Raw genomic sequence first — 23,367 nt, forward strand, 5'->3', positions numbered from 1 at the left:
AGAGACACGAAGAAGTACCCACAGGCTTGGCCAGGCTGAGCCAGCTCTTACAGCCCTGTCTAGCCAGGTGTCACAACCCCTCCACAGAATCTGTACAGTTGAGAATGCCATGTGTATACTCTCACACATTTTACACGTCCCATGTAGAATGCGATCCGCGGAATCTGTGTAACTGAGAAACTAAAGTCTATTTTCTCACGCCTGTACATCTCCTATTTATGATCTACTTACAGTGCCTTCTCCACATCTGCCATCTTGCCCATCACCTCCTTCACCGTAACCTTGGCTCCCTCAGCAGGTTCCTCATACGGGGTGCGAGGCTTGAGCTTCTCCTCGGCGCCCTCGATGCCAGCCGCCACCGCCGAGAAGATAGCCGTGGCGTACTTGGTGGACGCGATGCCACTCTTACAGGGCGACTCCGCCAGCGCCGCCTTCCTCTGCAACGCCAAGGCCTCGTCCACCTTGCCTTCGACGTACAACGTGTAGACCCGCGCGGCCGTCTTGGGGAAGACATTCGCGAACGCAGCGATACACCCGGCCGACCCGACGGCCAATCCCGCCAGCAGGAAGTCAGACTGCCCACCGAACACGGCAAACTGATCCTTGTCGAAGGTGGCGGCCAGGCGGGTGATCTTGCCCACCGAAGCGCAGGTCAACTTCACGCCGACGACATTCGACACGCCCGATGCACTCTGCGCCTCCGACTCACGAACAATAGCTGTGATGGTCTCCGAATCCAGGTCAACCCCATTACAAACTCCGGGGAAGTTGTACACGACCACGGGGAGAGGGGACTGGCGGGCGACGTCGGCGAAGAAGCGCTTCACGACAGCCATAGTGGTGGCCTTGCCGAAGTAAGCCGGGGGCAGCACCAAGAGGTAGTTTGCGCCCGCGGCGGCAGCGTCGGAGGCGAGCTCAAGGACTTGTTTGGTGGAGTGGGCGCCCACGCCGGCCATCAGGGGGAAGTCCGGGCCAACGGCCTCGCGGGCGGCGGCAATGCATTGGTACCGTTCTTCGCGGGTGAGCAGGAAGGCTTCGGAGTTGGTGCCAAGGATGACGAGCCCGGCCAGACCGGTTGTGGATAGATATTTATAGTATTGCTTCTGTGCGTTCAGGTCAATGGTGTCGGTCGCGTGATCGAAAAAGGTCACGGCCGGACACCAAACACCGGCTGGGGGCACATGGGGCTGGGCGGTCACGTTGGGATTGGCGGTGGAGCCCATTTTGACGTTAGTTCTGCGGGTGTTTGGTGATTATTGTTTCTCAGGATGGCAGGATGGGTGTTTTTGGTTTCTTTGTTGGGTCTCGATGTCATTTCTGGGAGGGATTGCAGCAGATGAGGTGTTTAAGTAGTGAGATTGAATGCGGGGAAAGGGGAGGGGGAAAAGAATCCGATCGGGATCCGATACCGAGTTCTTATCAGCGGGGAGAGATTCCGAGTGGTGGTGGTGGTTGAAGTACTGAAGATGGGGAGGAAAGAGAAAAGAGGGAGGGAGGGAAGGATAGATTAGATAGCAGGACTAGCTCAGTGAGAAGATCCGGGGTAAAGAAGAGAAGTATAACTACAAGAGGGAGATAGAAAGGAGTGAGGTAGATCCCATCCCCTTCCTTTCCCTTCCCTTTCCAATATTTGAATTGAACCCCCTTGAATCTTCTTCCCCTTTCTTTCTTTCTTTCTTTCTTGTTTTCATTTTGTCATTTTTTCTTGAAATTTCCATTTTTTCTTCCCCCAACCTAAAACCATGGCCGAGCACGTCACTTGACCCATGAGTCAGATGGGCATTACGATGGTCTCATGCCGGAATCCGCCACGATCATTGGTTCACAACGCCGGGTTCACGACGAGCTTCCTCTTGGGGATTCTATTACGTCTTCAAAAAAGATGCACGCTGCAAGGCCAACAGCCACTTGGCCTCGGCATGAATAATGGGAATTCAAATACCTCATATACCCCGCAAAAAGGGGGTTCAACTCTGAATTTAGCTTCCCCTTCCTCCTTCCTCCCCAAGATATTTAGTTCTCAATTCCCCATTCCACCTAGACGGTATTCTGTAATGCAAACAAAGACAGACAACCCCAATCCGCCAATATGCAAGCACCGCAAGAGATTTACGACATGGTAAGGAGCCATCGCAGTTGAATGAAACCAATTGAGATATCTGGTTTGGTATACTAAATGTTGGTTACAGATCGTGTCCCATGTGGATGACGTCGATAGCCGGCCGTGGGCCACTCCAACGCGACAACACAAGATCCCATCCGACGAGATTCGACACCACCTGGCGACTCTACGCCTGGTCAATCGGGCCTTCTGTCGCAGTGCCTCCCCGCGTCTGTTCCGACATCTGCGCGTCACCGCCAAATCCGCACAGTCCAAGACCGCCGAGTCACCGCTCGTAGGCCTCGTAGAGCTCTCCCATGGCCCCTATGCCGATTACGTGCGCCAGATCGACATCGGCCTCGAAGACACGGAGCACTCGGATGAGTTCTGCGCGATGTTTCTGGAGGACCTGGCGGGATTATTACCCTCCTGCCTGAGTCGACTGCCCAAACTCCGCGCGCTTGATTTCCAAGGGGTGCCGGCCTCGTTACCCGAAGCGACCACCCGAGACTTTGTCAACACCGTCATCAGCAGTCTCCGCTACGTGCCATTGCCGAACTTAACCGAGCTGGAGATCGCCTTCCCCCTCACCCACGACTTCGCCCAATTCTTCCCCAACAAGACCATCAGCTCTAGCGCCCTGCGCATCTCCGCCGAGCACGTCCTGCAGCGTCTCGACCACCTCGGCCTGCGCATCACCGCCTCCACCAGCGAACACGCCCAGCCGCAGTATGAACCGCCGGTTCCGCCCCCGGCCACCGCCGCCGCGCCGCATACTGCCCTGCCCAACCAAACCCACGCACACTGGCTCTTCAAGATGATCCGTCACGCCAGCAACCTAAAGTCGCTGTCCATCAGCAGTGCAGACACACTGGACCTGGACGGAGCATCCTTCAGCCGGTCCCTGCGCCTCCAGTCGATCCAGCTGCGCGGGGTGTCCATCTCATCCTACAAGCTGCTGTCGCTGGTCGAACAATGCAAGGACTCCATCCGTCACATCGAGCTCTACCAGGTGCAGCTGAACTCAGGCGAGTGGCAGCACGTCCTGTCGCGGATGACCAACCTGCCGGGCTTGGTGGGCTTCGTGATCAAGTCGTGCGGATACTCGTCGCGCGGCGCCGGCGCGACATACTACAACCATCACGGAACGCAGACGGCCGGCCATGGCTCGCCGGGGCCGGTGATGAAGACCACGAACTCGACGGAGATCCTGGCGCTGGGCGCCTTGCAGCGTCGGGTCCACGCAAACAGGACCAACTGCGGGCTGGCCCCGTTCCGGGAGACCGAGTATCGGCGGAGATTGAAGAGTATTTGAGCGTGCATTTTTGAGATATTGCATCAGCATCCCCTTTTTTTCTTATTGGCATTAATGGGTAAGGTTATGAAAAAGATCGATTAGCGAAGGAAAAGGAAAATAATCAGAATTATTGCATTGGTACTTGTTTCGTTCGCCTGTAATTGTCGTAGGGCTTCGATACTCCATTTGTCTCAACATTCTAGTTATTGACACAAGGGAGTCTGTTACCATCGAGTCGTAGGGTAGAGGTTGGACGCACAGTTGCACTCAGCCACGTCAGAAGTATTGGGAGTCGTCCCTATTACTGGGAGGATCAATGTATCCTCGCCAGCGCACCATGCAGCCACAGCGGAGCATCATTGGATGCCGTGCTGCACAATCTGCAGATCAGCCGGGAGGATTGGGTACCGTACCTGAGTACCTTACCCCGCAGAGTGATTTTGGAGGGGGAGTTATAGCCGTCGTCTTCCACGACGTACTACATCAGCTTACTCCCTCCTCTGATTTTAACTGAACCCATCCACATCTACCACAAACACCACCACCACAACCATACCAACCACAACAAACCCAAAACAACCACCAAAATGGCCCCTCCGCCCGCGAGAGCCGCTAGCCCCCTCTCCCCCTTACCAAACTACACCCGCCACATAACAACCCACGACCCGGCCACGACCCTAGCAACCATCCACTCCTCCGACCCCGGGGCCTGGCAAACCATCGAAAACAGCACCTTCGACTTCAGCACCGTGTACACGACCTCACAGTTCCCCGCCGAGCTGACCAACGACGCAGACCTAGCCGCCCACGAGACCCTAATCGCCAGCAACACGCTGGGGCTAGTCAACCCGGGGGGCACGGTGTGCCGGGTGGTGGACTTCGCGCCGGGCAAGGCGCCGCTGATGCACCGGACGCGCAGCCTGGACTACGGGATCGTGCTGGAGGGGGAGCTCGAGATGGTGCTGGACTCGGGCGAGACGCGGCGGTTGAAGCGGGGCGATATCGCGGTGCAGCGGGGCACGATGCATGCTTGGCGGAATCCAGATCCTGAGAAGTGGGCGCGGATGGTGTTTGTGTTGCAGGATTGTAGGCCTATTGGTGTTGGGGGGAGGGCGCTGGGGGAGGATTTGGGGGGCGCGAGGGAGATTCTGCCTTCTGATGGTGGGGTTAAATGATTGTCCCCCGGATACGTTGTATAGAACTAGTATTTGAGCCGAGGTAGGCCAGGAAGCTGAAATGAAAGGGGGGTCCGGGGGTTCTCCCCCGGAACGCTTATCATAGTATATAAAATTGAGGTATACCAGGAAGCTGAAAGAAAGGGGGGTCCGGGGGTTCTCCCCCGGGAACGCTTCTTTAGTCCAGTGGTTATAGCTTGGGTTGTTTGTTAAGTAGGCTTGTTGCTTGGTGTTTATAGGCGGTGGTGCTACTGCTTCCTCTCTTCTGGGTCAGCCCTAAGACATCATGACATACAGGCGGATATCTGCTCCGACAGTAGACCAGCCCAGCCTATCACCATGACATCGACTTTGAGTCAAGCATACCTTTAAGTCTTAGAGTACCCTTCTCTTCCTCTTTCGAGACATTCCCTCTCTCCTCTTCTTTTCTCCATGATCTCATGATCATACTGGCTAGGTCCTAGCTCTGGTTCGAATAGCCAGCTTACAACTACAACAACCTCACCATCCAATCCAACATAGCCATCTTATCCAACGTACTCACCTCTCCAATCAAGCATCTTAACCTCACCTCCAATCTCACCTCACCTCACCTCCAAACCTCCCCTCAAGAGATCCCGTCCCAACCTCACCTCACTACACCAACCTCCCTCACATACCACCCCATACCACCCCACCAAATAGCCACCGACAACAAAAATGTCCCGACTATCCCAAGAAACCGATCTCGCAACTCTAGTGCAAGAACGGCGTCGCGAGCTCCAGCTACTGCTGAAAACCGCTACAGAAAAAAGCCCCTCGGCTATCGACCAGACAGCAAAGATGTGCGAAGCAGAGCATCTGTACATGATTGATATTGAGTTGAGGAAAGCATTCGCCGAGCTTTATTCTTCGCAGAGGCGGGAACTTAAGTATGAGGAGAAAGATATCAATAGTGGTGAGCATTATGGTGACGGGAATGATATCAACGGTGGTGAAGGGTTTGGTGGAGGGGATGATATCAATAGTGATGAGAATTATGGTGGGGAGGCGGATGGTTATGAGAGTGCTGGTGATATGAATGGTGGTGAGGGTGATAGTGAGGAGGATGAGAATTATGTGGATGGTGATCATGAGGATGACAGTGATGAAGATGATAGTGATGAAGACGACGACGAAGAAGACGAGGATGAAGGCGAAGATGAAAACGAAGATGAAGACGAGGATGAAGACGACAGTGATGAAAATAGTGATGATGAAGACGAAGAAAGCCTTGCATCAACAGCCATCGACCACGACCACGCCCCCTCCCTCGACACCGACACCGACGACGAGTCCTGGGTCAGAGACATGGAGTTCACGCACACCTCGTCGATATTTCGCTGCAGCACCTGCAGCACCGTCCCCATCACCCAGCAAGAAGACAAATCCTACTCCCAGACAATCCAATCCGGCACCAGTACACCTCTACTCACGCCCGCCACCCAGAGCACCAAACCAGAAACTCCAGCTCCGCCTCCACGAGCACCACGACAACCAAGATCTACCCAGCTCACCCTTACACCGACGACCTAACCACCCAGTTAAGCCGCCTCCAAGCCAACGTCCTCGCAATCCTATCAAACCAGCATCAAATCCTCAGCAACCAGCAGAACATCCTGCGCCACCAGCAAAGCAACCTGGCGAAGGAGCAGAAGATCATCGACCAGCTGGAAGCCCTAGTCGCCGCCCAGCGCGCCCAGCTCGCCATCATTAAGCGCCATTCTCTCCCCGAGCAGCGATCTCGGGCCCCGCTCTTCAACGGATTCGACAGTGTCGGCATGGATGGGCTATCCCCGAATGCCTCCGGCTCTGCGCAACCCCAGTTCCAATCGCACGCTCATCCTCCTCCTGTCCAGAGGACTGACCTGCCTCACGCCCACCCAGCCGTGCCAGCACCAGCAAACCACCGCACCAACCAACCAATCTACCCCTCCCCGCAGGTCCACGACTTCTTCTCGCCCATATACCGGGACCCCCTGAGCATAACCAGCCACGTGCCGCCGCAATACTTAAGCCAGCCTGCTGCTGTGCCACTATCTTATCCAGCGAGCCGTCCTGCGCCGCAAGGACGGTTTTATGCATCGAACGGGGTTTATCCTTACGCATACGGGTCGTGAACCCTTTAAGCCTGGTTTCTGAGGGGATAAGGGGGAGGAGTTGGATGGGTTGTGAATCGTTTGCGGTTTTGCTTATCCTTGCTTGTGCGCTTGCTTTTCTATCATTGTAGTATGAATGCTTCCGGGATATTGGATTCAGGCAGTGATATCCGTGGATACCTCGCAGAGATACCTCAAAAATGCAAACACATTTTCACTCTCTACCATGTATCCAATATATACATAAACACAGCCGCATCGCTAAGATCTATCCAGTCTAACATCATCCAGAACGAACTAACCCACCACCCCCACCAATGGAACGATGCAAATTTACCCACAAACCATAAGCTCAATCTACAATGCATCCAAATCAACTCCCGGGAGACCGAACTTGCAACCCCCACTCCCCCTCCACAATCCGCTCCCCATAAAGCTTAACAATCAACCCCACGCCCACAGGCCCCAGGATAGTATTTAACAGGATAGCCCACACGCCCGTGATGAACCCGTCTTCACTCACGTACGCGGTCTCATTATACCCGACCTCGATAATCAACAACCCGATCTCGCCGCGCGCAACCATCGCAGACCCCAGCAGAAGCGCAGGGAGAAGCCATCGCGAGGCCGCGTCGGATGGCGGGTGGGTGGTGGCGTTGCTGCGCTCCGCTTCGCTCGCTTCATTGCGCGCTTTGCGGCTTCGTCTTTGCAGACGTTGGGTGGGTAGCGCTCCCCAGAGGGGGATCCAGATGCCTACGATGAACTATCGCCGAATTTATCAGTACAGCTTCAAAAACCGCCCTGCGGCCCTTTATCACGGAAAAAGGAGGGGGTACCTTCGCAAAGACCATCAACAAACTGAACACAATCCCCCGCCAGATCCGCTTCCCCGTCCACAGCTGCACAAACGGGATCGCGAAGCCGACACTCGCGAAGAACAGCGGCTCCATCAGATATTTCTGGACATCCATGAGGTAGCGCTCGAAGGTATGCACAAAGGTAGGGCTCTTATGGGCCTCGCGCTCGCCCTCCTCGCGGCTCATGACCACGAAGGGCGCGTCCGGGTGCGTGCTGGGCAGGTACGACAGGAAGGTACCCGCCAGAAAGGCACCGAAGAGCACCGAGGTCCCTGTGTAGGCAGCGATCGTCAGGAAGGCGCATAACACCAGGACCATCAGGCAGATGTTGGAGACGTGGTCGTAGCGCGCGAAGTGGTCTTCGATGTAACGTCGGAAGAGCGGGGCGAAGAGGTATTTGGTTACGAGGGGGGTTACGATGGCCATGCCGATCGAGGCTACGATCGGTCGTCCGATCAGCCAGCCTAGGTTCACGTCTCCCGGGGACTCGGTTAGGCGGCTGAGGTTGTGGATCACGCTTTTGGAGTTGTTAGCCGGAGGCAGTGTTTTGGGTTATTGGTGCAATGGATGGGTTCTACCTGGACATGACGAGCCCGACTACGTCGTCGATCACCGCCGCGCTGACTAGGACCGCGCCCACGCGTGTTTGAGCGAGATCGACCGTTTTGGATGCCGAGGAAATCACGGCGAATGTGGTGCCTGTCATGGATTAGTCCGGGGTTTCTCCGGCAGTAGTGGCCAGTCGAGTCTTCGACATAAGAATTTACCTAGAGAAGTCGCCGAAAGTGCCGCCCCAATGATGAAGGTTTCCACAGCTCCTACCACAACAATCAGCTGCATATCCCCCCCGGACAGAACAGCTTCGACATACCGTAGCCGAACCCAAGATACAAAAGAAGATAAGAGAGTCCGATGGGAACACAGACCCCCGTGGCAGCGCCAAACATACTTAGGACAAAACTGTCCTTGAGCAGGTCAAGACGCGCGCTCAATCCTCCTACAGAAACGAACATCAGCCTCATTTCGCCTCATGATCCATCCCTCAAAAACACACCTTCAAAGATAATCAAAATCAACCCGATATACCCCAGCGTCAGAAAGGTCTCCTGCCAGTCCAACGCGAGGATATCAGCCAACGGTTTCCCATAGATGATCCCCACGGCGATCTGGCCGACAATGCCGGCCCGCAGGATCCTGGCGGAGATCCATTCTGCGAGCGACAAGATATAGAAAAAGGAGATGAGGATGAGGATATCAACGACTGTTGCGGCCCAAAGTCAGCTTACTCGCAGCAGTGGAAACCATGGGAACAAAACGTACTTCCGGGTTCGTGGTATGCCAGAAAACCACCGGCCATGTTCTGAGAGGAGGTAGTTTTTTGCACGGGAGAACAGAGACAGACCGTGCTCGATACAATACGCAATCCCACGTTAAGTGCAGTGCACGTGAAGATCTAAACTTCTGGCTCGACACACCATGACTTAATCCTACCCCCGAGATTTCTCGCCGCATTTGGGGTTCCGTGGGAGGGGACCCATAGCTTCCAACAACGCATGTCTGCTACCCCCAATAGCATGCGAGCGGAGATGTTTCTGGGTTGCCGACAGCCCAGCCGCCAAGTGATGGATGTTCTTGGCCGCCGGTACCCGGTGGCTGATGTCATCGACTCGAGATGGGTCTGTCGCAGTGAATACGGCGGCGATGAGTTGGGATTGGGCCAGAGTCAGAGTGACCTGTCCAGTAAGACGAGAATTCAGTCAGTGGTTCCCATTGTAGGGTTCTCAGTACTGCAGACACGAATATTCACGCAACTGACTCAAATCAACTCGCCATGGCCCGCCAAGGTCCAGCGCAGACTCGAGCGGGGGCGCTTGGCAACCGCGGCGGAAACAGCGCGGGTCAGCCAATTGACCTGACTGGTTTGCTCCTATTGCAAGGTTGCCATTTAAGTTTTCGTGAAAAGTTCGACTCTCGGCCTGAAGCCCCGAGATGCAGGTGCGGTGAGGCCCATGTGATAGGTGTTTCACAACTTCGTGAAACAACCTCGATGACAGCTACACTTGCAGAGAAGATCTCCAGGGACCCAATCCCACCAAAAGAAGGGTTCCTCATGCAATGCCAACACACTGAAGCAAACCAGAACACGAGCTGCAAGTATAGCCCAGATAGCAACAGAACCCCACAAAGCCTTGGCTTTCATGATGCCCAGTTCGTGAAGACTGGTTTGGGGCCGGGGTGCCAAGATGAGCCGTGTGACCAACTGATTTTGTCCACAGTCAAACAGAGACAGTTTTCTCAATTGTGCTGAGTTCTTCTGTGCTCTTGAGAGTCCGTCACGAGGAGCTTCGCGACCCGGCCAACGGGGATTGCCGGCGGAGATATCGCGGATTGCTGTCACACTCGCGCCACGTTCTGAGGTCGGGTGATTGTGCCTGGGGAATGTTTGATGAGCGAGGAAGCGGGGTTGTACATGTTGTCAGGGTGCTCTCGTGGCGGTGTGCGCCATACTTCCCTTGGTATTTAGGTTTGAAACCTTACTAACGATAGGTGAAGCCATGAGGTGACTTACCTGGTGGCATTCCCTGAAGATAGATTATGGACGAAGAACACGTAGTTCGTTGGGATCTAAGTAGTTGGCCACATCCAGATTTAAGGAAACAACCCGATGATTACGTGGCCATCTAGCAGCCGGGCAATAGCTCTGGGAACATATTCTCAAATTTCAGAAAACAAGAACTAAAGTATGATCGACCGGTGACATTGCAAGTGGTAAACAAGGCTACGAAGGACAAGACGGCAATCATCTTCATCAAGTGGACAATCGATATACTATACTGTACAAATATAGCAGACAAGCACACATTGATCGCTGTAGCACAAAAACAGTAACCACTAGCAATATTGCAAGGTAGACATCATATGGTACATGCCAGTAGAGATAAAACGATAGTCTCCCAGACAGAGATCTCGCCAGCCCAGCCAGGAATTTATAGTGTCATCAGAATCAAAAGCCAAAAGTCTATTAACAGTGAAACCGCTAGGTGGAAAGGGTATAAGGCAAAGCGAGTCTAGGATCGTGGGGAAGAAGCAAGTAGAACGGCAAGGACACAAGAGAAGAAACCGTTATAAAGTGGGATAAGGCCCCCCAGGCGAGAGGCCAGTTTAGAAATTATGAGTGTTGTCGCTGGCGATCACGTCCATCACGTATGTAGTTATAATAATCATATCATCATCAGTTTGGTGGTGCGTCGTTCGGGGAAGCGTCGGGAGCTTGGGAGAGCCCCGATGGCACCGTATGGCCCGTCCCCGGGACCTGGAGGACGGAGCATCGGGATAGGAGGAGCTTGGCTGGCGGCTGAGCCAGGGCGAGGGCCTGGAGGTGGTCGGCCCCGACCGCGACCACCGTATCCTGGAGGGGGGGGATAGCCGCGACCAGACGGGGGTCCCATCGGAGACATAGGTCTAGGGGAGCGAGGGGGCCGTGGGGGAGGCATCGAGGCAGCCGCCGCTTGCCGGGCGTCACGCTCGCAGTAAACTTGTCCGTACCATTCGAAGTAGTCACCGTTGAGAGCAATGCCACAGGTGCGACATTTGAGGCAGTCTGGATGGAACTTCTGACGGTCGCCCGGCCCACGGCCACGACGCTCAACCGTCTCAAGGTACTGCCCCTCAATACCTGTATGGCATGTGGCACAGAGCGAACCATTGCGCTCGTGATAATGCTGCGCGCAGAAAGGCCGGTCTTCAAGGACATAGAAATCGGCCGTTTGGAAGGGCGTCTTGCACTGGAAACAGACAAAGCAGGCACGATGATATCGGCCGGTGAGACGGCCGTCGGCCGAGGATACGGATTTACCCAAGATCATCTCACCGCAACCGCGACAGGGCCCCTTCGGGCGTGGGGATGGGCGAGGGGCCGGTGCGGTCGCAGAGCGGAGCATAGTGGGTCTCTCGGGCTGGTGATTGTCTGGTTTTCGTGGCAGCTTCTCCGAGACGAGCGAGAGGCTACCTTGAGAGATGGCCGGGTCAGTCGGCGAATCCGGGCTGAAAAGGTGCTCTGTGATACGAGGAGGCTCGAGATCAATTGGACTTTCCGTGACTGATTCGTCCAGTACAGGCTCCTTCGGGTGCTGATCACCCTTGAGCCCTTCCACCACGGGGCCGAGGCGACTAGGGTCTGACGGTTGTCGTCGAGACAGACTTGCTTCTGACGGTAAGCTGGAGAGAGAGGTGCCGCTGCGAGTGTCAGACGGGGATGACGATGAATCCGAGGAGGTGATTGAGCTCTCTGCGACATGGTCCGGGACATCAAGTCCCAGCGCACGCGCAAAGTTGGAAACCGAAATGTTGCTTTCGCTTGTGGAGTCGGAATCTTTCCTCTGGCGGTCGCTTTCCTCCAGAGAACGTGTCGGTTCAGTATCTGTTGACTGCGAAGGCTCCGAATTTACAGGTTTGAAAGCCTTGTACTCCGCGCTGGCTGGAGCGGCAGCGGCAGGAGAGGCCGCTGAATCATCCCGAAGCTCGAAGTCAACAGGAGCCTCATAGGGACTCGGGGTAGGGCTTTGAAAGAACAGCTCTGCTGATCCGCGATTGCTACTGAGCCTGTCAGAGCTACGATTGGTATGAGAGGACGATACTCGAAGCGAGGCAGCTCCAACGTGATCGATCTCGGCCTTGGCACTTGTTGGCCGGGCGGAAACTCCAAAATCGAATCCGCTGTAAATTTCACCTCTTCCTTCCGGCTTCTCTGCGAGCTCAGCTCCAGATGTGGTTGAAAGACGTGCGGGAAGCAGCAGGCCTTGAGGTGCCGGGGCGGGCACCGGAGGAGCTTCTTCATCGATGTAATTGAGGTGATCCCGGGATACACTGCCGAACGAGGGCCGACGGCTAGACATGGCGGTCGATCGTTTGGAGTTCCGATGGTCGCTGTATCGTGTGCTAGCGACCGAGGTCCGATAGCTGCTTTTGCTATCGATCGACGCTCCATATCTGTGGGACACACCGGGTAGAGGAGGGCCATCTTTTGGCAGCGGCGGAGGCGGGACTTCATTATCAGCCGGCAGCTCAACTGGTGCGTGGCTGCTGTCTCGACTCATGCTGCTCGCATGTCGTGCAGGCTGGAGAGGAGGTACATTTCCAAATACCGTTGCCTCTGCATTAGGACGTCTATCCGACATCGATCGCGGGAGAGGAAATGAGGCGAAAGCGGTTTCCATATTGATGGAGTCTGGCGATTGCGGCTCTTGTGGTAGAGGTGAGGTCTGGCTACGCTGAGGCGGACGCAACGGCGAGCGCGGCCCGCCCGAAATCGAAGTGGACAGTGGAGATGGGAGGAGGCCTTTGTTGTCTATCGGACTGTGCGGACGCAAGAATGGCCGATCTAGAGGGTGGTGTTATTGATGGAGCACGCGGTGTAATTGTCGCTGGGCGTTGGGGGTCAACATACTGGCGACTAAAGGGTCAATGCGCGGCGGAGGATTCATCCTCCCGGCCCTGGCAGCCCACGCATTGCCTGCTTTGGGTGGTGATCCAATGCTCGATTTCGAAGGCGGACGAGGCGGCGATTGTGCTGGCGGAGGAGGAGGAGCTGCCAGTCACAAGTTAACAGATTGATGGGATGCGATCAGGGGAGGGGTGGGAGCTACCTGGATCTGATTTTGCACACACATGGTCTCCCATAGCAGAGATCTCAACACTCATGCCACAATTGGAGCACTTGATCATGGGCAAGAGGCCCAAGTCCATGCTGGCCGCCATGCTGGTCGAGATAATCTCACGGGTCTATAATACCACCAGACACACGTAACGTTCGTTTGCGCAGTGGTTAGACCATTGGACTGACGGACGGAGAGACCGCTTTCGAACAGGAGAGAAATTGAGAATCGAATTAGGAACCCGGATGGCTCTTGAGTCCGGAGAAGGAGTGGTGAAAGGTTACAACAGGAGGGGGACGATCTGGGGAGTGGGAATTACAGTCGTCGTTGGGTTAAAGACGCATGGATGCTGAGGAGAGAGGAGTAGCACCAAAGGACATCAACCATTCATTGTTGACAAAGAGAGAAGAAGAGGAGGGCGGGGGGGTTGGCGGAAAGTGTGGAAATGGCCCATCCAAGATACTAATAGTCTAGTGGAATTAGTTTTGAGCTGGTCTGGTGGTAGTTTAAGGAATAATAATAATGATTCTTTGGGGTTGGTTCCAACGCAGTCAGCCTAAGGATCCCCGACTAATCCCCTTTTGGGGGTGGAGGGGGCTGTTTCAATGGCTTCCATTCGATGTGGTCTTTATTGTCCGTGTGTCCTTTTTTTTTTTTTTTTTTTTTTTTTTTTTTCGATTTCTCCCTGCAATTGTTTGGACGGAGAGAAGGCGGAAAAAGGAAAGCATCTCCAAATGAAGCCTCGTGTGAGTTTTTTTGGAACGAATTTCTTGTCGGAGACCCACGAACCCTGCCCCGTTCAGTGAGTGATGATTGGTCTCACTTGCAATCTAAGAGTCTACACAAGTCATCAAGTACACACAGACTTATACACAAATACACAATTGTCCATAATTTACTGATCTCAGTGACTACGAACAGTGAGGTTGCTTCCATCAGCGTTCTGGCTCGGTCTGGATCGTTGCAACCATGCAACCCACTAGGAAACATCCCCTAACACAGTACTCCGTACGTACGTTTGCGTACTTGCTTTGATGGATTCCTGCCTCAGGAGACCGAGTGACTGACTGACCGACTGACTGGCTGGCTGGCTTTGTTTGGTAGACTATCGCCATCAGTGTTTGATGACTTATTTTTAACCCTCCTTAAAACTATCTATTCTCTACAAAATTTACCCCTGACGGTCTGCGATCCCCTCTTCGACTGCGATACAATATAATTCCAGGGGAATTCTTGAGTTTTCTAGAGGCAAAACCTGGTTCCGATCACAGCGAGCGATCAGTCCAGGGAGTGCGTCCGTCATCTTTGCGCCCCCTGAGCCAGTCATCATCCACTGCCGATCCTGACTCAGGGGTTTATGCAACAGTTGCACACCCATGGTTTCAATGCCAATGGGTCCATTATCTGGTTATCCTCTGTTCCCGGCTCCCTCATCTTCATGTTTCGCAACAACTAGTTTAGCCCCATTCCTTCCATTCTCTGCTTAGTGACCCCGACCAGCCCTGTGGCTCCATTGTCACGGGAGATGCTGCCTCTTTCATCCTGACTTGCAGCTTGTCGGTCTCAGCGTGTGCACGAGCCCCCTCTGTGACGCTGGGTCGGGCTCGCCAGGTGATCTCCTTGGGGTCTATAACAATCCTCTCCTTTAAAGTTCATGCGATTGCCCTTTTACGATCACTGTGAGTTCTCCGTCTACCTTCCGGGTTCCGTCCTTGCGTGGAGTGTTTGGCTCAATACGAACAATTCAAAAAATGGCCAACCCCAGACGGATAACAATGGATTGACCCCGCAAGACCAGGTCGATCCCATGCGCAAACCATAAATGTCATAATTTCCCGACCGTCTTAAACGCAAGGGGAGAGAGCGACGGGGGGTGGTGAACCGGGAAGACACACAAGGCCACCCCTCCCCGAAAATGCTGACTGTCAAGCCTTGGTAGAACCTCCGCCGATCTTTGTGACAGACAATGCCTGTCCCGCGCCGGCTGGCAGCAAGATCTCTTTGGCAACAAAGACTGGAGGTCGTGACCGAGCGAGTCTGCGCTCACTAACATCAGTTGGAGTGTTTCCTGGCTCATAAGAGACTTCAGTCTCAGGCGCTGATGGTCAGGTCAAGGTGCTGGCTGTCCCGTCTAGCGGCGCAGATCAACTACTGAGCCAGGTTGACTTCTTGGCTCTAGAGGCCGCAAAAAGCGGCAACCTCGTACCATGGCTCCTCGTCCAAGGCATTGACTGCGGTAGTCGGCAACTGCACATCATACTCAACTTTGAGTCTTCCAGCTTTCGAGGTAGTCAAAGCAGTTAGCTGCATGTCGTCGTCAGTGGCTGGTATGTCTGGCCGCGAGGCGTACGAAGAGCGCGGCTAGGTGCTGACTGACTAGTGACTATTGACTCTTGGGATGTTGGCACCCTGTCTGCAAGTAGGCGAAGGGCCCGGAACCGGGCTCCGGAGTGTGCCGTCCTCTGTTACTTAGCGTCGAGCCAGTGTATAAGTGTCGATATAGCGCGTAGGCGGTTGCACCTTTCGTATACAGACTTTGACTAACAGACAGCCTCAATTGGAGGCGGACGGTTGTCCCGTGTTCGGCTTTCAGCAGCAGAACAGCAGGAGAGCACAGAAGTGTGCGATCAAAAGAATCGCCCTGCGACTACTGCAGCCCGGCTCCTCCAGCCGAAGGGTCAGCGCCGAGCTTGGGATGATGAATGGTGGATGATGCTGACATTGAATTCTCCCTGCAGCCTGGGAATTCGGCCTAAGGCATTCAGATGGTTGGTGCCTGAGCGCCCGCAGCGGACAGGGGTCACCTGACCTGCTCCTCAAAACCACCCCTGTCCGTCCAGCACCAGATGACTAGGACAAACCCTACACAAGACTACTGAGGGATTGGAATACGTACTGCTGGCGCGTCCCAGGACTCGGGAGCGTGGTACCGGGGACTAAGCGAGGGAACCAGGCAATGGGAGAGGAGCAGAGCCCTCCGCACCCTCCGCAAACAGCGAGCATTACCGTTGCATACATAAATTCAATTAATTCAGGGGCCGAGTTGGCTTACCATGGAACTTCTGCCGAGCTTGCCGTTGCTCACCGCAACATGCAGTTTCCCCAATAAACTCGCCTGCAGCACGCAGCAACAGCCGTGCTTCTGACTCACTCGATGCACAAATGCGTGGTGGTTCAACGTTGGTGAAGATGCATGACTTCCCTTTAACCCCACTGCACGAGTTGAAGCACCGCTGGCTCCAGGAGATTTGGTATGTTCGAATGAATCGTTGTCGAAGCGGAGCCCCGCGGGTACCTGCCAACCCCCGGCCCACTATTGCTGCTGCTGCTGGCAAGTAATGGAGGCCAGCCCTGGCCACCTGTCTTTGTTTGGTCACCTCGGTGGGAAGAGGCGCGAGTCCAGCGACGACTCAGGGGTAGCAACTATTCGAGGAGCACGTGCAGGCAGAGAGCATGGCAGCAGTGACAACGGTTCATCTGCAGGATTCAATTGAGAGGATGGATCTACTGGTAGGACTTAAATGTCTGTAAATCGGCGGTAGAACACGCAATCCCATATGATTCCAAGATAATCAGTCAAGATCCGATCTTCCAGACCATATTTATGTACAGACAGACAAGTGTCCCGCAGGAAGATGATTCTCATGTAGTGTCCGCAGTCCGCAGTCCGCAGTGCTCACCGCAACCTCTAGGAGGAATAAACCCTCCAGTGCCAGCACATCATTGTGATCTCCGGAGAATTCTAATCAATTCACTCGGTTGGAATTGTCCGGTAGTTCGATACTAGCGTGGGTCGTAGTGGGTGAGAGAGTTCGCTTGCTTGCTTTCCCCAACCTCGTTCTCGTTCTTGGGAGGCGGAGCTGGACGGACGGACGATTGCGGACTCGCCCAGCGGGAGCCGAAGTGCTCCGTATAAGAAGGAGCCCAGAGCAACTCCCCTCCTTCCCTCCTCCTTTCTTTCTCTCCCTCACCCACAGTCAATTCCTCAATTTTCGTTTCGCAAAACCAGCCTCAAGTCAAATCTTCCTTCGATCACACTCTCCGAGGCGTGATCTCTTACCACCGTCAAAATTTTCTCCACACTTCTCAACTCGTAAGTGCCCGCGCCCCACCCCCGGATTGCTGTCGACAGGCAACGGGGACTCAGTCAAAGAGCTTCGTCTCGCCCGGAACAGCAATTGGACCTTCCCTCGAAGCATTCTCCCCTCTGCAAATGACTCCCCAGAGCTAATTGATCTTGTTTCTTTTAGACGGCACCACCCGTTCAACGGCCGGCGCTCATCCAACCGTGGTGGAGCATCGGACTGCGCATACCACATCCAGTAAACGATTATCTTGCCATTCTTAACTACTCTCTGTTCCGAAACGCTTCCGATTCTCTGTGAACACAATGGCTCCCCACGCTAGTTCGGATGTTGTTGCCAACGGCGCCGTGAACGGGTCTGCTCGTGCCGCTCCTTTGTTTACCGTCAACTCGCCCAATGTCGTGTACACCGATTCCGAGATCAAAAGTCAGTACGTGTACCACACCACCGATGTCACCCGCACGGCCGACAACAAGCTTGTGGCTACCCCCAAGGCTACCAACTACCACTTCAAGGTCGACCGCAAGGTGGGCAAGGTGGGTATGATGATGGTCGGCTGGGGTGGAAACAACGGCTCCACCGTGACTGCCGGTCTCATCGGCAACCGCCGCGGGCTCAGTTGGGAGACCCGGGAGGGCATGCGTGCCTCCAACTACTACGGGTCTGTGGTGATGGGATCCACCATCAAGCTGGGCACCGATGCCAAGACAGGCGAGGAGATCAACATCCCTTTCCACGACATGCTGCCTATGGTGCACCCCAATGACCTGGTCGTTGGTGGCTGGGACATCAGCAGCATGAACCTGGCGGATGCCATGGACCGGGCCCAGGTTCTCGAGCCTGGTCTCAAGCAGCTGGTGCGCAAGGAGATGGCCGAAATGAAGCCCTTGCCCAGTATCTACTACCCGGATTTCATCGCTGCCAACCAGGAAGACCGCGCGGACAACGTCCTGGAGGGATCCAAGGCCTGCTGGGCTCACGTAGAGCAGATCCAGAAGGACATGCGTGACTTCAAGGCCCAGAACGGTCTCGACAAGCTCGTTGTCATGTGGACTGCCAACACTGAGCGGTATGCCGACATTGTGCCGGGCGTTAATGACACTGCCGACAACCTGCTGGCGGCCATCAAGGATGGACACCTCGAGGTCTCGCCTTCCACTGTCTTTGCTGTTGCCTGTATCCTGGACAACGTTCCGTTCATCAACGGCTCCCCCCAGAACACCTTTGTTCCCGGCGCTCTCCAGCTGGCGGAGAAGCACGGAGCCTTCATCGGCGGCGACGACTTCAAGTCCGGGCAGACCAAGATGAAGAGCGCTCTGGTTGACTTCCTGATCAACGCGGGTATCAAGCTGACCTCGATTGCCAGCTACAACCACCTGGGCAACAACGACGGCAAGAACCTGAGCTCGCAGAAGCAGTTTCGCTCCAAGGAGATCTCCAAGTCAAACGTGGTGGACGATATGGTTGCGGCCAACAAGATCCTGTATGCGGAGAATGAGCACCCTGACCACACGGTGGTGATCAAGTACATGCCGGCTGTTGGAGACAACAAGCGTGCTCTGGACGAGTACTACGCGGAAATCTTCATGGGAGGACACCAGACGATCAGTCTGTTCAACATCTGTGAGGACTCGCTGCTGGCTTCTCCTTTGATCATCGATCTGGTTCTGGTGGCGGAGATGATGACTCGCATTAGCTGGAAGGCGGACGAGGCTGAGGAGTACCGTGGGTTCCACAGCGTGCTCAGTGTGCTGAGCTACATGCTCAAGGCTCCGCTGACGCCCCCTGGCACTCCGGTGGTCAACTCGCTGGCGAAGCAGCGCAACGCTCTGACCAACATTTTCCGTGCTTGTGTTGGCTTGCAGCCCGAGTCGGAGATGACTCTTGAGCACAAGCTCTTCTAGTTGTGAACATTGTTACGTGGTGACGCAGTTACCTGGTGACATTCATACCATAAAACCAACTTTAGTCACTCATTGAATACATTGATACGCATTGCCTTTGTTGCTATTTTACTTTCTCTCTCCCACATCGGTGTAAGCATTCAAAGCCAACTGGCCGCCCAGATGAGCATAGAGCACATTGCCGCGGATCTCGCCCTTGCGAATCAAATCCACCATCCCAGCGAAGCTCTTCCCCTCGTAGACGGGGTCGGTAATGAACGCCTCCATCCGAGCCGCATACTCGATCGCCTCCCAGGTTTTGGCGTCTGGCACCCCATACTGACCCGCATGATAATCCTCCACAAGCAACACATCCTTTTCGTCGATATCTTCAGGGACCATACCAATCCTTGCCGCCGTCGCCCGCGCAATCCGCAACACCTGCTCCCTGGTCTCAGCCGGCTTCGCACTCGCATCAATCCCCACCACCCGTTTCTTGTTGTCTGGAAATAGCCTCTCCAACAACTTAAACCCCGCCAGCATGCCCCCCAGCGTCCCGCCCGTAACCGCACAAACCACCACCGTCCCAAACCTTACCCCCATTTCCCTCTCCTGCTCCGCCACCTCAAACGCCCACCGCGCAAACCCCAGTCCCCCCAACGGATGATCCGACCCCCCGGCAGGGATATAATACGGTCTCTCCCCTTTGTTGCGCAATTCGGCCTCCAGTTCCTGGAGCGTGGATTTGTGCCCGATTCCGAAGGACGTCGGCAGGTGGATCCGCACGTCGGCGCCCAGCAGTCGCGAGAGTTGGATGTTGCCCACCTTGTCGTATTGTTTGCTGTGTGCGTTGGCGTCTGGGACCCAGTTTTCTTGGATCAGACTGCATTTTAGGCCGAGTGCTGCTGCGCACGCGGCGACTTGGCGCGTGTGGTTTGATTGGAGGCCGCCGATGGAGATCAATGTTGTTGCTTTTTGCCAGGGCGGGGTGGTTACTGGGTTGGATGGGGCTGAGGGCGGGGGCAGCACGGCCGGGGCGAGGATGTACTCCAGCTTGCGGGTCTTGTTGCCGCCGGAGGCGAGGTGCGAGGCGAGGTCGTCGCGTTTGGCGTAGATATTCACCTTGTTTGTGGGTGTTGAGAGGTCGGTGCTGATGCGCTGGAGGGGGTGGATGGGGCTTGGGCCGAGGGTTAGGGGGATGCGGGGGATTGAGGCGAAGGGTTCGGGGAGGGGGATCTCTTTCGTCATTTTTGTTCTTTTGTTGGTGGGTTGGGGCTGGTGCTGGTGCTGGTGCTGGTGCTTGTGCTGGTTATATGTTGTGATGGGGTCGGGGTCGGGGTTCTACCCCTCACGGTGTAGGTACCCCGCCCGGCTCGGAGGTTGTCCGTCTTGTATCTTGTATAAGGATCGAGGTGTCCAGGGAGCTGAAAGGAAGGGGGGTCCGGGGGTTCTCCCCCGGGACGCTTACATAGTACTTAGATTGAGGTATACCAGGGAGTTGAAAGAAAGGGGGGTCCGGGGGTTCTCCCCCGGGACGTTTACTTAGTATATAAATTGAGGTATACCAGGAAGCTGAAAGGAAAGGGGGTCCGGGGGTTCTCCCCCGCGGACGCTTATTTCTAGTAATGGAGAGTAGCCGGGTAGCCAGCAGGTCCTCACCCCGCTCTAGGGACAGGGAGGGGTGGGAGGGGGTGGGGACCTTGGAAGATCTACATTATATATTCGGAGACCGTGCAACGCAGGAATTCAGGTATGGTATTCGACTATTTCATAACTTTTCGTCTCACGACATCTCCACCACGCAGCGCACGCAGTCGCCCTGCTTCATCTGCTCGAACGCCGTGTTGATGTCGGCCAGCTTCTCGCGGTGCGTGATGAACTCGTCGACCTTCAGCTGGCCGTTGAGGTAGTCGTCGACCAGGCCCGGCAGCTGCGTGCGGCCCTTGATGCCACCGAAGGCGCAGCCCTTCCACACACGGCCGGTGACCAGCTGGAATGCTGCAGGAGGTTAGCATGGAACAATTATTACAAAACGAGAAGACTTACGGCGAGTGGAGATCTCCTGGCCGGCAGCAGCAACGCCGATGACGATGCTCTGGCCCCAGCCCTTGTGGCACGCCTCCAGGGCGGCGCGCATCACGCCGACGTTGCCCGTGCAGTCGAAGGTGTAGTCGCAGCCGCCGTCAGTCATGTCGATCAGCTGCTCCTGGATGGTCTTGCCGCTGAGCTTGGTGGGGTTGACGAAGTCGGTGGCGCCGAACTTGCGGGCCCAGGCCTCCTTGCCGTCGTTGACGTCGACAACGATGATCTTGCCGGCCTTGTTCTTGACGGCGCCCTGGATCACCGACAAACCGACGCAGCCGGCGCCGAAGACGGCAACGTTGGAGCCCTCCTCGACCTTGGCGGTCTCGACGGCGGCACCGTAGCCCGTGGTGATACCGCAGCCGAGCAGACACGACCGGTCGGTGGGGATCTTGGGGGTGACGGCCACGACCGAGATGTCGGCCACGACGGTGTACTGCGAGAAGGTCGAGGTGCCCATGAAGTGCAAGAGGTCCTTGCCGCGGGCCTTGAAGCGCGAGGTGCCGTCGGGCATGACACCCTTGCCCTGCGTGGCGCGGATCTTACCGCACAGGTTGGTCTTGCCGGACTTGCAGAACTTGCACTCGCGGCATTCGGGCGTGCTGTGCCGTGGTTTAGCGGGTGACGCTCGGTGGGACTATTCGACGGAACAAGACTTACTAGAGGGCAATGACATAGTCGCCGGGCTTCACGGAGGTGACACCCTCGCCGACGGACTCGACGATACCGGCACCCTCGTGGCCGAGGACGACGGGGAAAGCTCCCTCGGGGTCCTTGCCGGACAGAGTGTAGGCATCGGTGTGGCAGACACCGGTGTGGTGGATCTGGATGCGAACCTCGTGGGCCTTGGGGGGAGCGACCTCAATGTCCTCGATGGAGAGGGGCTCTCCGGCGCCCCAGGCGACGGCAGCCTAGGGAAATCAATTGGACTGTGCTATTTGGGTGCTGGTTAGACGAGCTGCTCACCTTGCAAGTGATGGTCTGGAAGAGTTAGCGGGCGAACACGGGTGACACCAAGCTGTGGAGGGGTAGCTCACCTTTCCTACGGTGTCGGCCATTGTGTTGGGTATATGGTCAAAGATGGTAGCTCAGACAAAGCCAGGGAAGGCAGACAGAGATATAAGAAGGAAAGAAAGATGATGGAAGAAGAGAAGAAAGCGGTGGAAAGCAAAGCGGTTCGGGCGGGAATAAATTGCTCGAACCGGACAGGGAGAAGTGGAGTTTGCCGATGAGGGGACAAGAGGGGAGGGGGGGAGGGGATTGATGAGGAGGAGAGAGAGGAGAGAAGAGGAGAGGAGAATAGACGTGAGGGGGGCAGTTGAGTGGAGTGTGATTGAGGGTATTATTAGCATACAATATCTTTAAGAATACTAATAGTGACGGCTCGGAGGAGAACCCGAGATAGAGTACTGTACATGTACATAGTAGGAGTAGGAGTGCCCCTCATTCTCTCTCCTCATCAAAACATCATCATCATCATTATTATTATTCATCATCGCATCAATCAATCAATCAGTCTGCCATTAGTCATACTGTCAAACGATGCAAACCGAGCCAATCCAGTTCCGTCCCCACTCCGTCCCCATTTGGTCTCCGATCCTCAGTTCACCTGCAAAGCTCTTATCATCGTCATTCCATTGGCGTGAGCAGCAGCGGTGTTATCGCCTAGTGTACTTCCACAAAAAGGGCAATATTTTCCGGCTCAGTCTTGGCTTGGGCACCTTAGCTTGGTGGTGAATCGATTCTCATTATCGCCGCCAACCCCTCTCTTATCGACCGAGAGAATGTGGCTATTTTGTGAGCGCCGATTGAGACCATTCCCATCAGTCGTGGCACAGGTTGGTCGCGAGCACTTATCACCCAAGACCGCGCTTCAGGATACGGGCAGACTCGCTCCGGTCGACCCGATGTCGGCTTCTCCACCGCTTGCTCTTCTGGGTGCTCTCTTCCTGAAATGGATGTCAGTTCAGATGGCAGCTATGAATTCGTGACGCGCATCAAGGGGTACACGACTGGAAAGACGCGCTGTGAATGAACTGGTGCGCTGAGATATCGCCTCTTTGATCATGCAGGTGGGAATCTGTGTGAGATGGACTCATGGCTACGAGATCTCTTG

At 55.3% G+C, this 23,367-nt stretch overlaps 10 protein-coding genes across 10 annotated transcripts; 5 read left to right on the forward strand and 5 right to left on the reverse strand.

Moving 5' to 3' along the window:
- Positions 1-167: 167 nt before the first annotated feature.
- On the reverse strand, positions 168-1,556 carry BO97DRAFT_404286 (dihydrodipicolinate synthase family protein). Its single transcript, XM_025694936.1, has one exon. The coding sequence runs from the start codon at positions 1,221-1,223 to the stop codon at positions 228-230; it is 996 nt and encodes a 331-aa protein (XP_025553476.1). The 5' UTR covers positions 1,224-1,556; the 3' UTR covers positions 168-227.
- Positions 1,557-2,089: 533 nt separating this feature from the next.
- Positions 2,090-3,416, forward strand: BO97DRAFT_412644 (uncharacterized protein; the record flags this gene model as incomplete). The annotated part of the gene is made up of 2 exons (XM_025696249.1): positions 2,090-2,119; positions 2,190-3,416. 2 exons carry the CDS (start codon positions 2,090-2,092, stop codon positions 3,414-3,416), a joined length of 1,257 nt encoding a protein of 418 aa, XP_025553477.1.
- Positions 3,417-3,900: 484 nt separating this feature from the next.
- BO97DRAFT_386884 (cupin domain-containing protein) lies at positions 3,901-4,573 on the forward strand (the record flags this gene model as incomplete). The annotated part of the gene is made up of 1 exon (XM_025693556.1): positions 3,901-4,573. The coding sequence occupies exon 1, from the start codon at positions 3,986-3,988 to the stop codon at positions 4,571-4,573; it is 588 nt and encodes a 195-aa protein (XP_025553478.1). The 5' UTR covers positions 3,901-3,985.
- Positions 4,574-5,272: 699 nt separating this feature from the next.
- BO97DRAFT_422746 (uncharacterized protein) lies at positions 5,273-6,711 on the forward strand (the record flags this gene model as incomplete). The annotated part of the gene is made up of 2 exons (XM_025696818.1): positions 5,273-6,011; positions 6,041-6,711. 2 exons carry the CDS (start codon positions 5,273-5,275, stop codon positions 6,709-6,711), a joined length of 1,410 nt encoding a protein of 469 aa, XP_025553479.1.
- A 352-nt stretch (positions 6,712-7,063) lies between these two features.
- On the reverse strand, positions 7,064-8,904 carry BO97DRAFT_386885 (cation:proton antiporter; the record flags this gene model as incomplete). Its single annotated transcript, XM_025693557.1, has 7 exons — positions 7,064-7,453; positions 7,488-8,064; positions 8,126-8,246; positions 8,315-8,365; positions 8,419-8,544; positions 8,602-8,808; positions 8,868-8,904. 7 exons carry the CDS (start codon positions 8,902-8,904, stop codon positions 7,064-7,066), a joined length of 1,509 nt encoding a protein of 502 aa, XP_025553480.1.
- Positions 8,905-9,141: 237 nt separating this feature from the next.
- Positions 9,142-9,997, forward strand: BO97DRAFT_283080 (uncharacterized protein). Its single transcript, XM_025691084.1, has one exon. The coding sequence runs from the start codon at positions 9,379-9,381 to the stop codon at positions 9,853-9,855; it is 477 nt and encodes a 158-aa protein (XP_025553481.1). The 5' UTR covers positions 9,142-9,378; the 3' UTR covers positions 9,856-9,997.
- A 435-nt stretch (positions 9,998-10,432) lies between these two features.
- Positions 10,433-13,609, reverse strand: BO97DRAFT_365297 (LIM domain-containing protein). The gene is made up of 3 exons (XM_025692573.1): positions 13,193-13,609; positions 12,994-13,134; positions 10,433-12,927 (listed from the first exon to the last, which is right to left on the reverse strand). Exons 1-3 carry the CDS (start codon positions 13,302-13,304, stop codon positions 10,769-10,771), a joined length of 2,412 nt encoding a protein of 803 aa, XP_025553482.1. The 5' UTR covers positions 13,305-13,609; the 3' UTR covers positions 10,433-10,768.
- Positions 13,610-17,134: 3,525 nt separating this feature from the next.
- Positions 17,135-19,296, forward strand: BO97DRAFT_404290 (inositol-3-phosphate synthase INO1). The gene is made up of 2 exons (XM_025694937.1): positions 17,135-17,294; positions 17,452-19,296. Exon 2 carries the CDS (start codon positions 17,592-17,594, stop codon positions 19,188-19,190), a length of 1,599 nt encoding a protein of 532 aa, XP_025553483.1. The 5' UTR covers positions 17,135-17,294; positions 17,452-17,591; the 3' UTR covers positions 19,191-19,296.
- A 2-nt stretch (positions 19,297-19,298) lies between these two features.
- Positions 19,299-20,417, reverse strand: BO97DRAFT_386894 (putative 1-aminocyclopropane-1-carboxylate deaminase; the record flags this gene model as incomplete). Its single annotated transcript, XM_025693558.1, has 1 exon — positions 19,299-20,417. The coding sequence occupies one exon, from the start codon at positions 20,415-20,417 to the stop codon at positions 19,299-19,301; it is 1,119 nt and encodes a 372-aa protein (XP_025553484.1).
- A 489-nt stretch (positions 20,418-20,906) lies between these two features.
- BO97DRAFT_404291 (bifunctional alcohol dehydrogenase/S-(hydroxymethyl)glutathione dehydrogenase) lies at positions 20,907-22,514 on the reverse strand. The gene is made up of 5 exons (XM_025694938.1): positions 22,289-22,514; positions 22,218-22,232; positions 21,912-22,162; positions 21,216-21,853; positions 20,907-21,167 (listed from the first exon to the last, which is right to left on the reverse strand). Exons 1-5 carry the CDS (start codon positions 22,307-22,309, stop codon positions 20,953-20,955), a joined length of 1,140 nt encoding a protein of 379 aa, XP_025553485.1. The 5' UTR covers positions 22,310-22,514; the 3' UTR covers positions 20,907-20,952.
- Positions 22,515-23,367: the final 853 nt, after the last annotated feature.

The sequence above is a fragment of the Aspergillus homomorphus genome (assembly GCF_003184865.1).
Source record: "Aspergillus homomorphus CBS 101889 unplaced genomic scaffold BO97scaffold_9, whole genome shotgun sequence".
Classification (NCBI taxonomy): domain Eukaryota; kingdom Fungi; phylum Ascomycota; class Eurotiomycetes; order Eurotiales; family Aspergillaceae; genus Aspergillus; species Aspergillus homomorphus.

Coding starts and splice junctions, on each gene's coding strand:
- BO97DRAFT_283080 (XM_025691084.1), top strand. CDS start 9,379: ATGGCCCGCCAAGGTCCAGCGCAGACTCGAGCGGGGGCGCTTGGCAAC.
- BO97DRAFT_365297 (XM_025692573.1), bottom strand. CDS start 13,304: ATGGCGGCCAGCATGGACTTGGGCCTCTTGCCCATGATCAAGTGCTCC. Junction 13,135..13,192: donor GTGTGCAAAATCAGATCCAG/GTAGCTCCCACC, acceptor TGTGACTGGCAG/CTCCTCCTCCTCCGCCAGCA. Junction 12,928..12,993: donor CATTGACCCTTTAGTCGCCA/GTATGTTGACCC, acceptor ACCACCCTCTAG/ATCGGCCATTCTTGCGTCCG.
- BO97DRAFT_404291 (XM_025694938.1), bottom strand. CDS start 22,309: ATGGCCGACACCGTAGGAAAG. Junction 21,854..21,911: donor GACTATGTCATTGCCCTCTA/GTAAGTCTTGTT, acceptor ACCACGGCACAG/CACGCCCGAATGCCGCGAGT. Junction 21,168..21,215: donor CCAGGAGATCTCCACTCGCC/GTAAGTCTTCTC, acceptor AACCTCCTGCAG/CATTCCAGCTGGTCACCGGC.
- BO97DRAFT_404286 (XM_025694936.1), bottom strand. CDS start 1,223: ATGGGCTCCACCGCCAATCCCAACGTGACCGCCCAGCCCCATGTGCCC.
- BO97DRAFT_404290 (XM_025694937.1), top strand. CDS start 17,592: ATGGCTCCCCACGCTAGTTCGGATGTTGTTGCCAACGGCGCCGTGAAC.